Source organism: Somniosus microcephalus, chromosome 6 (genome assembly GCF_052327205.1).
Source record: "Somniosus microcephalus isolate GS21.2 chromosome 6, FLI_Smic_1.0, whole genome shotgun sequence".
Lineage (NCBI taxonomy): Eukaryota > Metazoa > Chordata > Chondrichthyes > Squaliformes > Somniosidae > Somniosus > Somniosus microcephalus.
In genome coordinates, this window is record NC_140992.1 from 26,223,525 (window position 1) to 26,238,932 (window position 15,408).

The 15,408-nt window shown below is 42.3% G+C and overlaps 1 protein-coding gene across 4 annotated transcripts in view; it reads left to right on the top strand.

Annotated features, from left to right (window-relative positions):
* plod2 (procollagen-lysine, 2-oxoglutarate 5-dioxygenase 2) overlaps nt 1-15,408 on the top strand; it is a 159,423-nt gene that overhangs the window by 124,616 nt on the left and 19,399 nt on the right. For 2 of the 4 annotated variants that reach the window (XM_085989861.1, XM_085989858.1), the window contains 4 exons: nt 6,761-6,886; nt 9,207-9,348; nt 10,379-10,417; nt 10,999-11,061. In XM_085989861.1, the coding sequence (XP_085845987.1) occupies nt 6,761-6,886; nt 9,207-9,348; nt 10,379-10,417; nt 10,999-11,061 (370 nt within the window). The remainder of the gene's footprint in view (nt 1-6,760; nt 6,887-9,206; nt 9,349-10,378; nt 10,418-10,998; nt 11,062-15,408) is intronic. The other 2 variants (XM_085989859.1, XM_085989860.1) reach the window with 2 other exon arrangements.

Sequence of the window (15,408 nt, forward strand, 5' to 3'; positions counted from 1 at the left end):
GCAATAATTCTATATGTTGACTATTCATGGATCTGCTGAATGAACAGGGCAAAGTATTCATAACCTGAATCTTAAAAAAAATCTCGATCTTTTTTGTGTCCAATTCCATGAAGTTATGATCCCAAACCTGGAATGGTTGAGCCAAAAGTGGTACTGAAGCTGTAAGCAGCTTAGTGTCTAATCCCCAATTACAGATAAAGGGGAGTAAAGTGTTGTCTACAATCAGTTGAGACCCCAATTTTAATTTGCCCAACCCCGGTCCCTGCCAGAAACTGGTAGTTAAAATGAGGGCATTCGCTTATGCCCTCAGATCCCATCGAGTCCTGATATTAACCTGCATTTTTGAGCAGGCGAGTGTCACACCTGGAGGACCGTGGTCCTGTTTAAATATGGAGATCGGGGCCTGAGGACATCATCGGGGCTTGATCTGCAATTGTAGTTGGCGGCCTGAGTGTGGGAGCAGTGACCGCTTCCTCATCAGGCCAAACTTGTCGGGTGGGGAATCGTGGGCTAGAAGTGGTCCAAGAGGGTTAAGGTTTAAATAAAGGTTTCCTTATGGGCCAGGAGGAGCCGGAGTACTCCTCTGGACCTCACAAGGTAACCTTGGGCCTACCTTCCCCCAGGCACTCCACCCCCTCTGCCCCCACTCCCTTCAACTGGCTGCTGGGGACCATTCCCACGGATCCCTGGCAGCGGCCGACTGCCGCCAAATTCCCACTCCCGCCTGCCCGCCCCCCAGGTAGTGGATCTGTCCGGGATTGGGTGAGACTCCGGGAAAGTTTATGGAACAGCCGAGCCTCCACATTCCCGGACTCCCCGGGTTCACTGCCCGCTTTGGGGCTTATGCGCACCGTACCCACCCCCCACCTGAATTTCAATGTAGTGCTCCCATTCACTTCCATCATTAGAGACATTAATTGAGGAACCTGGTTTTCCATGCATTAGGAAAGTGTGGTGTAGTCTAGTGTTGCAGTACTTGGTATACCAGGGTTTTAGAATGAGTTCTGACGAAAGGTCATCGACCTGAAACGTTAACTCTGTTTCTCTTTTCACAGATGCTGCCTGACCTGCTGAGTATCTCCAGCATTTTCTGTTTTTATTTCAGATTTCCAGCATCTGCAGTATTTTCTTCTTCTTTTAGAATACAGGGTTGTACCTGTGTTTCCACAAGGCACTGAACTCCTAATGTCAACCGTACTGTCAGAGAGTTCTGAACAGAAACTAGGCATTGCCCCATGGACAGGGATTAGTAAAGGACTTGTTATTCCAGCCCACTTTTTCTCTCATGTTGGTAATTGATTAAAGAGTGCAAATGACCGATGCTTGGGAGCAGGACACATTGCCTCTCTCTTAACTGGAGGATGGTTTAAGCTCATTATTTTGGTGGGAATCCGAAGGGGGGAATTTGCTGAGAATTAGAATTTTTTATTGAGATTTCAGAAAACCAGTTAAGATAGCTTTTATTAAAAAAAAAAATTAAAAAAAACCACACAGAAGCAAGAAAGTTTCACAGTTGAGGCTCTCGAGATTATTAGCAAAAATGTAAACGCACGGAATTGGAGGTAACTTTGTGATATGGGTTGGTAATTGGTTGGGAAGTAGCAGACAGAGAATAGGGATAATAAAGGGAATGTTCTCGCATTGGTTGGATGTGATAAATGGTGTTCCCCAGTGATCTGTACTGGGGCCATAGATTCTCACCATATATATTAATAATCTATCTATATATATAAAGCAGTATGTCTGTCTGTCCATCTGTCTGCTATACACTCAAAAGTTATAGAGCGTACCTACACATATGTTATATCAAAAGAAAGCTGATGATCAGGGGAGTGTCATAGGCATATTTACTTTTTGGTCAGACAAAAATTGTTCAGACAGTATACAAAAAAGTGTTCCAAAATCCGCTCATTAGCGGTTGACCAATCCTACCGCTCATTAGCGTTGACTGACGTGATCATTGACCAATCCTACAGTTCAGTGACCTGATGGTTGACCAATCGGTGCGTCACGGGGGCGTTTCATTCTGTGTGTGGGCGGGCCTAATCCTGCAGCCTCCCGAAACTTCGCCGCCATTTTTTAAAATCCCGACAGCAACAGCACCAGCACAACATACCCCCACATTGCGGCTCCGGCACAGTATCCCGCTCCCGGCCCGCCGGAGCAGCAGGTGAGTTCGGGTCACTCGGGCCGGGCCTGACAACCGTTCGGCCCGAGACACAGAGCGGGCGGGGGAGCGGCCGGCCGTTAACCGCGCGGCCCGCGGCCGGCCGCACCGGGAGCTCACCTGGGGTCAGTCTCGGCCCGAGAGCTTGGCTGGGCCTCAAGCGCTAGGCCGCGCATGGCCACCGCGGTCGGCCTCAATTTTCCAAGCCCTTCCCCATTATGGGAGATGAAATTCATTGTGGGGAAGTGTGAGATCAACCACCTTTGTATCGGAGAAAGACAAATCAGAATATTTGCTTAATGGTGAGAGACTAGGAGTCGTGGAGGAGCAAAGGGATTTGGGTGTCCATGTACACAAATCACTAAAGACTAGTGCACAGGTACAAAAGGTAATCAAAAAGGACAATGGAATGTTGTCCCTTTTCTCAGGGGGATTGGAATACTAAACTGAGGAAGTGCTGCTTCAGTTGTACTCTGCCTTGTTCAGACGCCAGCTGGAGTACTGCATTCAGTTTTGGGCACTGAACCTCAGGAAGCATAAATTAGCTTTGGAGTGACTATAGTGTGAATTCACCAGAATTATACCAGGTCTTAAAGGGTTAAGTTATGAGGCATAAACTTGGTTTGTATTGCCTTGGGTTTACAAGGTTGAGGGGTGATCTAACTGAGCTGTTTAAAACGATAGAGATTCAGTAGTTTTGATGCAAAGAAACAAATTCCTCTGGTGGGGGAATCTGGAACAAGGGGCATAATCTTAAAATTAGACTAGGCTATTATGAAGTGAATAGCTGCACAGGATCTCCAACCAACGCTATACACCAGATACATCGACGACATTTTCTTCCTATGGACCCACGGCGAAGAATCACTGAAAAGACTACACGATAACATCAACAAGTTCCATCCCACCATCAAACTCACCATGGACTACTCCTCAGAATCAGTCTCATTCCTGGACACACGAATCTCCATCAAAGACGGACACCTCAGCACTTCACTCTACCGCAAGCCCACGGACAACCTCACGATGCTTCACTTCTCCAGCTTCCACCCTAACCACGTTAAAGAAGCCATCCCCTATGGACAAGCCCTGCGAATACACAGGATCTGCTCAGACGAGGAGGAACGCGATGGACACCTACAGACACTGAAAGACGCCCTTGTAAGAACGGGATATGACGCTCGACTCGTCGATTGACAGTTCCGACGGGCCACAGCGAAAAATCGCATAGACCTCCTCAGAAGACAAACACGGGACACAACCAACAGAGTACCCTTCGTCGTCCAGTACTTCCCCGGAGCGGAGAAACTACGCCATGTTCTTCGCAGCCTTCAACATGTCATCGATGACGACGAACACCTCGCTAAGGCCATCCCCACGCCTCCACTACTCGCTTTCAAACAGCCGCCTAACCTCAAACAGACCATCGTTCGCAGCAAATTACCCAGCTTTCAGGAGAACAGCGACCACGACACCACACAACCCTGCCACAGCAACCTCTGCAAGACATGCCAGATCATCAACACAGATACCATCATCACACGTGAGGACACCACCCACCAGGTACATGGTACATACTCATGTGACTCGGCCAACGTTGTCTACCTCATACGTTGCAGGAAAGGATGCCCCGGAGCATGGTACATTGGCGAGACCATGCAGACACTGCGACAACGGATGAACGGACACCGCGCAACAATCACCAGGCAGGAGTGTTCCCTCCCAGTCGGGGAACACTTCAGCAGTCAAGGACATTCAGCCTCCGATCTTCGGGTAAGCATTCTCCAAGGTGGCCTTCGAGACACATGACAACGCAAAATCGTCGAGCAGAAACTGATAGCCAAGTTCCGCACCCATGAGGACGGCCTTAACCGAGATCTTGGGTTCATGTCACGCTACATGTAACCCCACCTGATGCAGGGTCATCCAGACTCGAGTCGACATTGGCTTGTTCTCTCTACACAGATGTGGCCAGACCTGCTGTGATTTCCAGCCAAAAAAAATGTTTTTTGTCTTTTTTTGTTTTTCATACAGACCCCAGCATCTGCAATATTTGACCCCTTGTGACCCCACCTCATTGTTCTTTGATGTAATGTTTCCCTGACTGACCTGTTTGGACACCATTCACACCTTTGACTGCTGTTATTATCTCTCTGCCGAGGTGTGATAAATGGCAGTTGGAAAGGTTACCTGTAAACATCTGACATGATTCTCTGACTATATAAGCTGTGTCTTTATGCATTTCTCCACTTCACCTGAAGAAGGAGCAGCGCTCCGAAAGCTTGTGATTTCAAATAAAGCTGTTGGACTATAACCTGGTGTCGTGTGACTTCTTACATTTGTCCACCCCAGTCCAACTCCGGCATCTCCACACCGAAGTGAAAACAGGAAGCACTTTTTCCACACAAAGTGTAGTGGAAACCTAGAACACTGCTCCAGGAGTCTGTGGATACTGGGTCGATTGGAGTTTTCAAGACTGAGATCGATAGATTTTTGTTAGTAAGGGTATTGAGGGACCTGGATTAAAGGCGGATAAATATGGTTGAGGTAGAGATCTAATAGAATGGTGGAACAGGCTGGAGGGGCTGAATGCCCTACTCCTGTTCCTATATTCAATTCTAGTTTAAATGGTTGTCCTATTTTCAGAAAGTTCTTTCTAAATGAACTTCTGTTTCTTATAGTCAGTCCCAGTTTGTGGTGGTTCACTTTCCATGTAGGTTATAGATATTTGCCATGTAGCATATAGATAATTAATTGTTAAACAAACTATTTTGCAAGTGTTAAACTCTACCCAACCTTTGGACTCATTTCTTGAATTACACATTACCCCCTTTAATTTGTGCAAACTCTTCCCAGCTGTTTTTTTTTATATCTTTGAACAAATATTAAGCAGAAAGATAAACCCAGTGGGACTATTTTCAGTACAATGTACTCTCCATCTGCCTAAAAACTTTCGTCTTACACGAGATCTCTTCATTTAAATCACGTGTTCCCTGCTGCACCCAATGGACACCCACCATTTTGGGTTCCACTTGTTCCTGGAGCAGCTCTGTTGAATGAACTGAAAGTCAATGCTTCAATGATCAGGATGATCCCAGGATGCCTAAACTGAGAACAGCTATTACCAGTTTGGCTCTGCTTACTCAACTGGTGCAGCCTTTTTCTGGCAGCTCCACATCAGTCTAAAGTGCCAACTTCCGGGTAACTCAGTAGATCTGAATCAGGACACAACACTAGGTATGAGTGGAGATTGAATTGGGAATGTCATTAAATTGAAGCAGGATATGTTTTTTAATTAAACTAATGGCTATATTGTACATTAAGCTCCTTAAATGTTTATTTAATTTAAGGAGACTAACTCGGGCTTTTTAAATGTTGATTTAATTTAAGCCACCTAAGGTACAATAAACTTGTGTTGTAAAAGCAGTCACGAAATTAAAAGCAGAATATTGGATATTAAACTTGACTCTCCACATTTGCCTTGTACACAGGCTGTTTTGAATTAGTCACTCAAATTAAAGCTTCAACACATTGAGGATTACTGCGTAAAGCGCAAAAGATCGCTGTCCTCAGTCAGTGGGTTTAATCCAACACTTGTATCTACTATCATGCTATTGGCCACTGAAGAAGGATTACATACAGATTCCCAAGGCCCTTTTTTTTTCTCCAAGAGTCACGAGTCAAAATTGAGATTTAAAAATCAGTACATTAATGTCCCAATACAACAGTAACAATTTACATTTATATAGCACCTTTAGTGTAGAAAAATGTCCCAAGACGCTTCACACAGGCATAGGGAAACAGTGGATTCCGAGCCAAAGGAGGAGAGATTAGGAGGAATGAGCAAAAGCTTGGTCAGAGGGATGGGTTTTAAGGAGGGTCTTCGAGTTGGAGGTGAAGAGGTTTATAAAGGAAGAGGAAGAATTTGCATTTATCTAGCACCTTTCATGACCTCCATACATCACAACCAGTGCACAGCAAGGTCCCACAAAACAGCAGAGATAAATAACCAAAAAATTGTTTTAGTGACGTCAGTTGAGGGATAAATCCTGGCAAGGACATTGAGACAACTACCTTGCTGCTCTTCGACTAGTGTCCTGGGATCTTTTATGTCTACCTTGAGAGTACCTGAGCAGATGGGGCCTTGGTTTAATTTCTCATCCAAAAGGCGCACTCCCGCAGTACTGCACCTAAATGCCAGCTTAGATGATGTGCTCAAGTCTCTGGCGTGGGGCTTGAACCCATAATCTGACGCTGGTGAACATGGTCCCACTGATGCAAGGCTGTAGATATTTGAAATTCTAAACTATTCAAAAGTAGCCTTCTGCCAAGCGTAATATGGTATAGTTTTGCTTCTTTCCCCACCAGTTGTGACATTCAGACTATTGTTTTAACAGAATTTCTGTCGATTTTATTTGACGCAAGATAGTTAAAATAGCATGTAACGCTTTTCTGGTTACAAAGTAGAATGTGAATAAATCTGTAAAAAGGAAAATGACTTCTTAAAATGGTCAAATGTCAACTTTTTTCACTAAATTAATTGCAAAGTATTTTTTTTTTTGCTTAATCATTGTTTGTCTCTGATCCTAACAGGAGGATAATTGCACCAATGGTTAGCCAGCATAAAAGGCTGTGGTCCAATTTCTGGGGTGCACTGAATACCGATGGTTTCTATGCACGCTCGGAGGATTATGTTGATATTGTTGAAGGAAGCAGAGTGTGAGTTTTATTCACTTTCATTCCGTACTAGTAATTGTCTATAGTGTTGCTCACTGTCAGTTGATGATCGAGAGAGTGATAGATATAAATAAAACACAGTTGGGAGAGAGACTTCAGAAAATTACTCCAAAGAGCCATCTAATGGCCAGAGTCCAAAACTACACTGTGACAGTTGACACAGCAAAATTGAATGAAAATGTTGACGCAACAATTTAGAATGGTAAATGTTGACAGAAAAGTGTGGATTGTCCTGCTTTTCAAATGTGTTTGTTGTGGGATCTTTTGCCCAATTTGCTCACCTTTTTGTGCTGACTGCGGTTGGACTATGGTTCCACAGTTGCTGGCGGCCCACTAGTACCTGGCCCTGGTGGCCATTCTTCATTGTGAGCCCAGACGGTGAGTGCCAGCCTGCTCTTCTACCATGTAGGGCATCATCTTCAAGCTTAGACCTGTTCACATCCCTCATCCCCGTGCACTTTTCAGCAGGGTTCACTGAATAGTCCTCCAAAGCAGGAACCTTGATTACGAACATACATACGAACATACGAATTAGGAGCAGGAGTAGGCCACTCAAGCCTACTCTGCCATTTAATAAGATCATGGCTGATCTGATTACTCCACATTCCCGCCTACCCCGATAACCTTTCACCCCCTTGCTTACCAAGAATCTATCTACCTCTGCCTTAAAAATATTCAAAGACTCTGCTTCCACTGCCCTCTGAGGAAGAGAGTTCCAAAGACTCACAACCTTCTGTGAGAAAAAATTTCTCCTCATCTCTGTCTTAAATGGGCAACCCCTTATTTTTAAACAGTGACCCCTAGTTCTAGATTTTCCCACAAGAGGAAACATCCCCTCCACATCGACCCTGTCAAGACCCCTCAGGATCTTATATGTTTCAATCAAGTCACCTCTTACTCTTCTAAACTCCAGTGGATACAAGCCTAGCCTGTCCAACCTTTCCTCGTAAGACAACCTGCCCATTCCAGGTATTAGTCTAATAAATCTTCTCTGAACTGCTTCCAACGCATTTACATCCTTCCTTAAATAAGGAGACCAATACTGTACACAGTACTCCAGATGTGGTCCCACCAATGCCCTGTATAACTGAAGCACAACCTCCCTACTTTTGTATTCAATCCCCCTCGCAATAAACGATAACATTCTATTAGCTTTCCTAATTACTTGTTGTACCTGCATACTAACCTTTTGCGATTCATGCACTGGGACACCCAGATCCCTCTGCATCTCAGAGCTCTGCCATCTCTCACCATTTAGATAATATGCTTTTTTATTCTTGCTGCCAAAAGGGACAATTTCACATATTATACTCCATTTGCCAGATCTTTGCCCCCGCTTACTAGCCAGAGGTATGCGAGCTTTGAAAATGTTTTAGCAGCAGTGCTGGGAAAGTACACTTAATTACTTTGGAGGAGGCAGCACAACAAAAGCATTGAGGGTGGGGAGCCTCTACTACTGGCACTCAATTCAAATGACACCTTTGGGATCATCTATTTGTTTTTTTTCCAAATATAGCACAATTTAAAAACGATTTCTACTTCTATATTGCTATACTATACCTCCCTACCATGTAGTGCAAGTTAATAATTTTATCCCTGTATTTAAAGAAAAAAATTGTACGGCTTAATAATGGCACATAACTAAGTAGAAAATAACAAGCCTGTGCTTCCGACACAACAAGGGGCTCATAGTGCTAATACTACAAGGCCTTCTGGAGAAGGGCCTGTAATCTTAGGAAAGCCCCACAGGAAACTTTTGATTAACCGGCACCTAAATAACCGGAAATGATGGTTAACCGGCAAAATTCAGGAGTAGGTTCAGGTAACTTTTATTACTTGCCTTGCTCCATGTGTTGCTGTGCAAGGGTGTGGCTGCAGCTGTTACTAAGCTACAGAGACGCTTGCAACTTGTGCCCATTGTTTTGAACCTGTTGCTAAGCAACAGGGTTTGTTGCTTTATATGGCGCTCTCGGCTCCGTATCTTTACTATAGTGTTCGGTTATCCGGAATTTTTGATGAACCGGCACCACGTCGGTCCCGTCCGTGCCGGATTAAAAAAAAGTTTCCTGTACTTTACTTCACAGTGACTGTGCGCTGCCACTGGAGTATATATTTTTCTGCTCGTAAAGATTGATGGAATGCTGTTAAAGGAACAGTTGGACCAAATAGCTTTCTGTGTTTAGGACCATTTTTAAACGCTGTATATATTGTTTTGCTATGTGCCTGCAGCATGTGTTTGACTTGGGACATTTGTTTAGAAATGGTTGTGAAATATTCACATTCCTTGTGATGTACCTTGTAGAGGTGTGTGGAACGTTCCCTACATAGCCCACGTGTACCTTATCAAAGGAGCGGCCTTGAGAACAGATCTAAAAGAGAAGAACTATTTTAACCTGGACGCAATGGACTCTGATATGTCACTTTGCAGAAATATCAGGGAACAGGTAAGGGGTTGGGTGTGTTTTATTTTTACAAAAATGGATTCTTAGCATATTCATTTTGGCAAGTTATTTGTACAAGAATTAGTCTCAAATAAACCCCATATACAAGCAAGGCAATACGCTAAAGAATTTGTAAATGAAGCCTTTCTTATAATGTCAATTATAAGACCATTCTGAATTTACTTTATTGATTAAGTAATTTAACTCCACTGACAATTTGCTATAACAATTTTGATGACATACCAGTTGCAGCAATGCAAATAATGCACAGAACCCTTCAGTGGAATGGGCCCTTAAAATAATTAGGATTTTGTATGAGCCTCGAAGTGCATGTTTGTGAGAGGTTACTATTCTTTAATGTCCTGTATCAAAAATGCCCTACCTAAATATAATAAGGAAAAGAACATATTCTTTCAATGCTTAGTTGAATATTCTGAAGTAGTATTGGGGAAAAAATCTATTGACTAATTGAATTTATTTTTTAAATCTTGTATTTTACTTATTTTTGTTGTAACATTGTTTCCACATTGCTCAAAAGGTCAAAACAACACTCTTTCTTGTAAAACTTGCCAACTTTTCTGTTTATTTGAGTCAGCCAATAGGGACTCTTCACTGTTGTGAATAGGGAATAACTTGAAAGTAAATGATTTTTAAGGAAGCAGAATATTTCAGAAACTTGTAGTTTGTTGGTCTATGAGTTTACGTTGGCATGCAGATTAATCATTTCAGCCAGTTTCTTGTACTGTCCTTTCTGGACCCTGTTATGAAGACAGGGAGGAGGGTGTAACACTCCATTCCAATGAAGAACAATAAAAGGAGCTAACTTATTCAAAGTCCTGTAATTCCTGTAAGAAAGTTACCCAAGTTTTGCATGGGGACAACTCTTGTTTTGTTTCTTAAACATGTATTTTCTACTGTTTAAAAAAAAAACTGCAATACTGTGACAGTTTTTCATTTTTATTGTATCTGTTACGATTGTTTAAATCGGAACTAAAATGTGCAGATTTCAACATTTTCATTCACGAGCAAATAGGTGGGAGAAAAGCCTACTGACCTCAAATCAAGAGAGTTGGCAAGTACTGTACTACCATTGATGTGGCACTGACTGTACGTGTACATGCTGTACCCTATCAGGCACGATGCTCTTGTTTCTATTTAAGATATATCTTGTCTCTCAGATGACCTGTTTGCCGATTTTTATCTTTTTCCTTTTCGGCTTTGACCCACAACTGGAAGCGATTGATTTTTGTTCTGTCTGTTTGCACCGTATTCCTGAGCCAATTGGATCGTGGCTGATATTGCTCTGCACCTCCTTTATTAACCCTTCTCTGCCTGTATTGACCATCATTAACTATATTCCTGCATTACTAACTAGCCGAGTTTGTGTTGCGGTGATGAATTGGAAGGGGCTGGGCTGTGTATCTTTTTTTATTATCATCAAACTAGCAGGTTATTGTCTGTCACTTGTTTTCTGTAGCTTTGCTATGCAACTGCCTGTTGGTGTTCGCCAGGCACTCTTTGTTAGCGACACGTGTTTTAAACTGGTCCTGTAAACCTCTGGTGTCTATTCTTGTCTGTCTCCTCGCAAGATGTGTTCCAGGTGTTTTATAAACAAGATGCTGAATCTTACCCAGTGCTTCTCCTTTATTTTAGAAAATAGAAAAGGAAAAAGGCTCCCCTACTCCGGAAAGTTGCCATATGTTCAAGCCCCCAAAGGTTTATGTTTGTTTCCTTCATTTAAAAAAAAACTCTTATGAATTTGATTTTTCCAACTAGAAGGACTTGTTGTACTAAGTAATTGCTGTACTTGTGTAAATGTATCTTGCCCGTTGCTCAGCATCAGTTGACCAATGTCCTAATTGCCCCATTACTACTTGGATAATTGGTTTGGCAAGCACAGAAGACAGAAATGTCACTTGAATTGGATGACTGTTTTACAAAATTGACCCCCAAAAAAATAGAAGTTAATAAGAGTCATACTTTTTAAAAAAATTTTTAAGAGGGCAAATGTTGATGTCTCTTTGGTTTTGTCTTTCTTACTTTGTTGCATTTTGTTAAATTAGTGATTAGAATAGTCATGTTATCTGTGTTTGTGTGTGTGTGTGTGTGTGTAGTAAGTAGGATACAAAGTGGAGAGCTTTGGAATCCGGTCAAATCACAAGTGAGGAAGACCTTGATACACAGTAGGGTATGCTGGTACAATGCTTTGTTCTATGTGATGACAACCTTGAGGATGCACAGTAGGGGATATTGAGAGAGTGCCGATCCTATAAGTGAGAAATAACTTTTTTTTTTAATTCATGCTTGGAATATGGGTGTCACCGCCAAGGCCAGGCTTTATTGCCCATCTCTAGTTGTCCTTGAGACAGTGGTGGAGAACCACCTTCTTGAAGCAGTACAGTCCGTGTGGTGAAGGTACTCCCACAGTGCTGTTAGGTAGGGAATTCCAGGATTTTGACCCAGCGACGATGAAGGAACGGCGATATATGTCCAAGTCAGGATGGTGTGTGACTTGGCGGGGAACTTGGAGGTGATGGTGTTCCCATGTGGCTGCTACTCTTGTCCTTCTGGATGGTAAAGGTCACTGGTTTGGGAGGTGCCATCGAAGAAGGCCTGGCGAGTTTCTGCAGTGCATCCTGTAGATGGTACACACCGCAATCACGGTGCGCCAGTGGTGGAGGGAGTGGACGTTTAAGATAGTGGATGGGCTGCTTTGTGCAGAATGGTGTCGAGCTTCTTGAGTATTGCTGCAATGAGGATGAAATGAAGGAAATTCTGGAATACGTTCACCTATCCCATCAGTGAGGAAGACCGTGAACATGTGCTATAGGGAATGCTGGGATACAGTGCTTAAGACCTTGTGGATCATTAGGGAATTCTTGGATACTGTGGTTTGTTTATAAGTGAGGAAGACTTTGAAACACACAAGGAACTCTAGGGTCCTATGCCTGTCCTATATTTGAGGATGATCTTGCGAATGGAATACTGTGCTCATCATGTAAGTGAGGAAGATTTTAAGGATACATGGAGACACTCAGATATTGTCTTATTCCATAAACAAGGAAGACTTTGAATACATCATAACTGAAGACCTGGAGGATACAGAACATAAGGAATACTGAATACTACATGCTATCTTGTTTTTGTAAAGGACCTCGTGCATAAAGTGGAAAAGCTTTAGATATGCATTGGGATTCTGTGTCTGTCACAAGTTAGGAAGACCAAGATTACAGTGAACCGCCTCCCATCCCAAATCTATGATGGATATGCAGTGGGAAATGCACTGCTTTGTTTATCATACAAGTATGTAACACCTTTTAATGTAAGGATAGCGATGTTACAGCTGTATTATGAACATAGATATTACATAGAACAACTTATGAATGTGTATAAACTCAATTGCCTACTGATTCTTGAAGTGGAGTTTTGTTTATACTGCACACCAAAATTTTAAATACAATTTAACATGAATCAGTCATTCATGAAAGAAAGACTTATGAAATAATACTGAGCGGCCTATGGGTGGCGCTGTCCAGGGAGTGTATAAATACTCGGGCACGGGCCCAGCTTGTGCAGGGCATTCTTAACAGGAACTAGTGGAGGACACAACTAGACCTCCATGTTGTAAAACAGTTGATTAAAGCTTTGTTTAACGCTTAGACCAAGTGCCTAGTAGTTTTCTTACGTCACAATCTGTTTTAAATTTCATTTTTATTGCATGTAAATTTGACCTCCACGTATTACATGCAGCCCAATTACATGATACACGGGTGAAATACAGTGAGACACACTATATTTGACGAGCAAAAAAGGTACTGTTTCACACAAGTGCTGAAGTTACAGGCTGACCATAGAAGTCTTGTTAACTGAAGTAAAGTTCATTTTCCGCAGTTTCCCATTGTAGATGGTATTTTGTCTATGGTATATAATTAGGAGACTAGTATTGCAATTATTTGCGTTATTTAGATTGTTCTAATTTATAAAGCCTAGCAACTCTCGGATACTTTAAATAAAGGGAATAGGTGCATGGCAGAATCCTAGTACAGTACTGCTGTTGTCTTTTATAGCTATTCAGCGTTCAGGTAAATTTCCAAATGCTGAGGGTAGGGGAAAAGGAATTTTATAGTTGGAGGTTGATGGGAAACCACTGATTTTTTTCCTCAAGCCAGAAAAGGAATCATGTTACACAGTCCAAAGACTTTGAGGTCCTGTATGTAGTTTAGTTCTCGTTGGAATAGTGTCGGAAAGGTGGCGTGAGAAAAGATTTGAACCTCCGCTGCGTTTTATATAGTGTAGAATTATAAAGGTTTTTTTCCGCAGTGTTTGCTAGCAGATATATACACATGTCAGTGATTCAACCAAATTCCCCCTCAACCATGTTCCCTGCTGCTGCTATTTTCATGCCCTTTTAATCATTAGTTTTGAACCTCCATCCCATAACATAGAATCAAAAACTGGTTCAGTTCTATTCTACCTGTTCAATGCACAGCTTTGATAAATTTGTTCCATTATCAAACGATATAATGCACAAATAAAATTAGTGAGTGAGCTGAGGGGAGAGGGGGAGGTAATTCTCTTGCATTTACAATTCGTTGATGGTGTGACACTAGATCTGGAACTCCCTGTGGCAAGTATTGCATTTGAAAATAAAATAAACTCGTACAATGAGATTACTGCAAGCTGTGCTTTAAATGGGTAGGGTGTTGAACTATTGTTAATGTCCTATTAACATCATGCTTCTCCTTTGATGGATTTTTTTTTCCTAATCAAGAATGCCAGCATTTTCTAGAACCTTGCAGAACGCCCCAGAAAATGCACAACAGATGCATTTTTAGAAATAAATTGTTCTCATTCTTTATGATTAGACATAACGGCTGGAGTTTACTGCGTTTCCCAGCCTGTGGTTCCCCCCCCCCCCTCCTGTTTATTTTAATGGACACAAAAATGAGTGTGCTGGCAAGCACATTAGCAGAAAACCTAGGCCAGCAATGTTCAACAGGATCACGGTAAATGTGTCAGACGATGCATGGCCACTTGTGAAAGGATGACTGACCGTACTAAGGGAAGACTTCTGTAATTGCACCCATGAAATCTGGTCTTTTATGAAATTGAGGTTAGTATTACCCTCTCGATTCTTTCATTTCCAAAATCACAACGCGATTGAGTCCCCCCTTATTTTCATCCCGCCAGAGTCTTGCCACCCGCAGTATCCTTACGCTCAGCGGGGTAAGACTCTGAGAAATGAATGGCAACTGCCAGCGATGTTGCACGGTCAATGGATAGAAGGCGTGACTACATCAGTTTAAGGGGCCCACCCCATGGAGTCTACCCAACTGAATCAGGCTAGTTTTTAACAAACTGCATCTTTGAAATCTAACCCTGCAACCTCCTGCTAAGGTGGGTAGAGGTTGTGTCATTGTGTTACCCAGATACAATAAAGCTCTCTTGGATGTTTGTACAGACAGCAAATATGCACAGTGATATTTCAATGTGTCTAGGATATCCTGGATGCTCAAAGTGTTTTAATACTTAATCTGTGTTACTTGCTTTTTGGAAAGAGGTCAAAATTCCTTATGCAATATTTAGCTGGGTTGAAATTGTTTTAGATAAATATATAGGTGTTAGTACTATGTTTGCTTCAGTTTACACTGTGAGCTTCTGTCATTATATGGCAAAAAGGGTAAGTTCAAAAGGTCAGAACCTGTCCTTTCTTTAAAAAACACTAATTATACCTCCCTTCATTTTATTTCCAGAAAGTTTATCTTTGTGCCACTCTTCCTTTTCTTTTTAAAAATTGTTTTAAGACAAGTCAAAATAACGTCTATTTCCAGGTATTGTTACTAAGTTGAAACAGGCATTTGATGCTTTAAGGCAAAATCTTCAGGACCGAGTTCCCTCGAAGATGACTGCAGTGATCAGTGTTCAGAGTGTATTTTGCATGAAATTGCACTGAGTGCACAAAGGAATATTTCCTATGCATGAAATGATATTTGGAGAACAAGCACTGGCGCTAGGCATTCTCAGCGAACACCATGTGAAGGGGGGGGGGTTGGACATCCATAC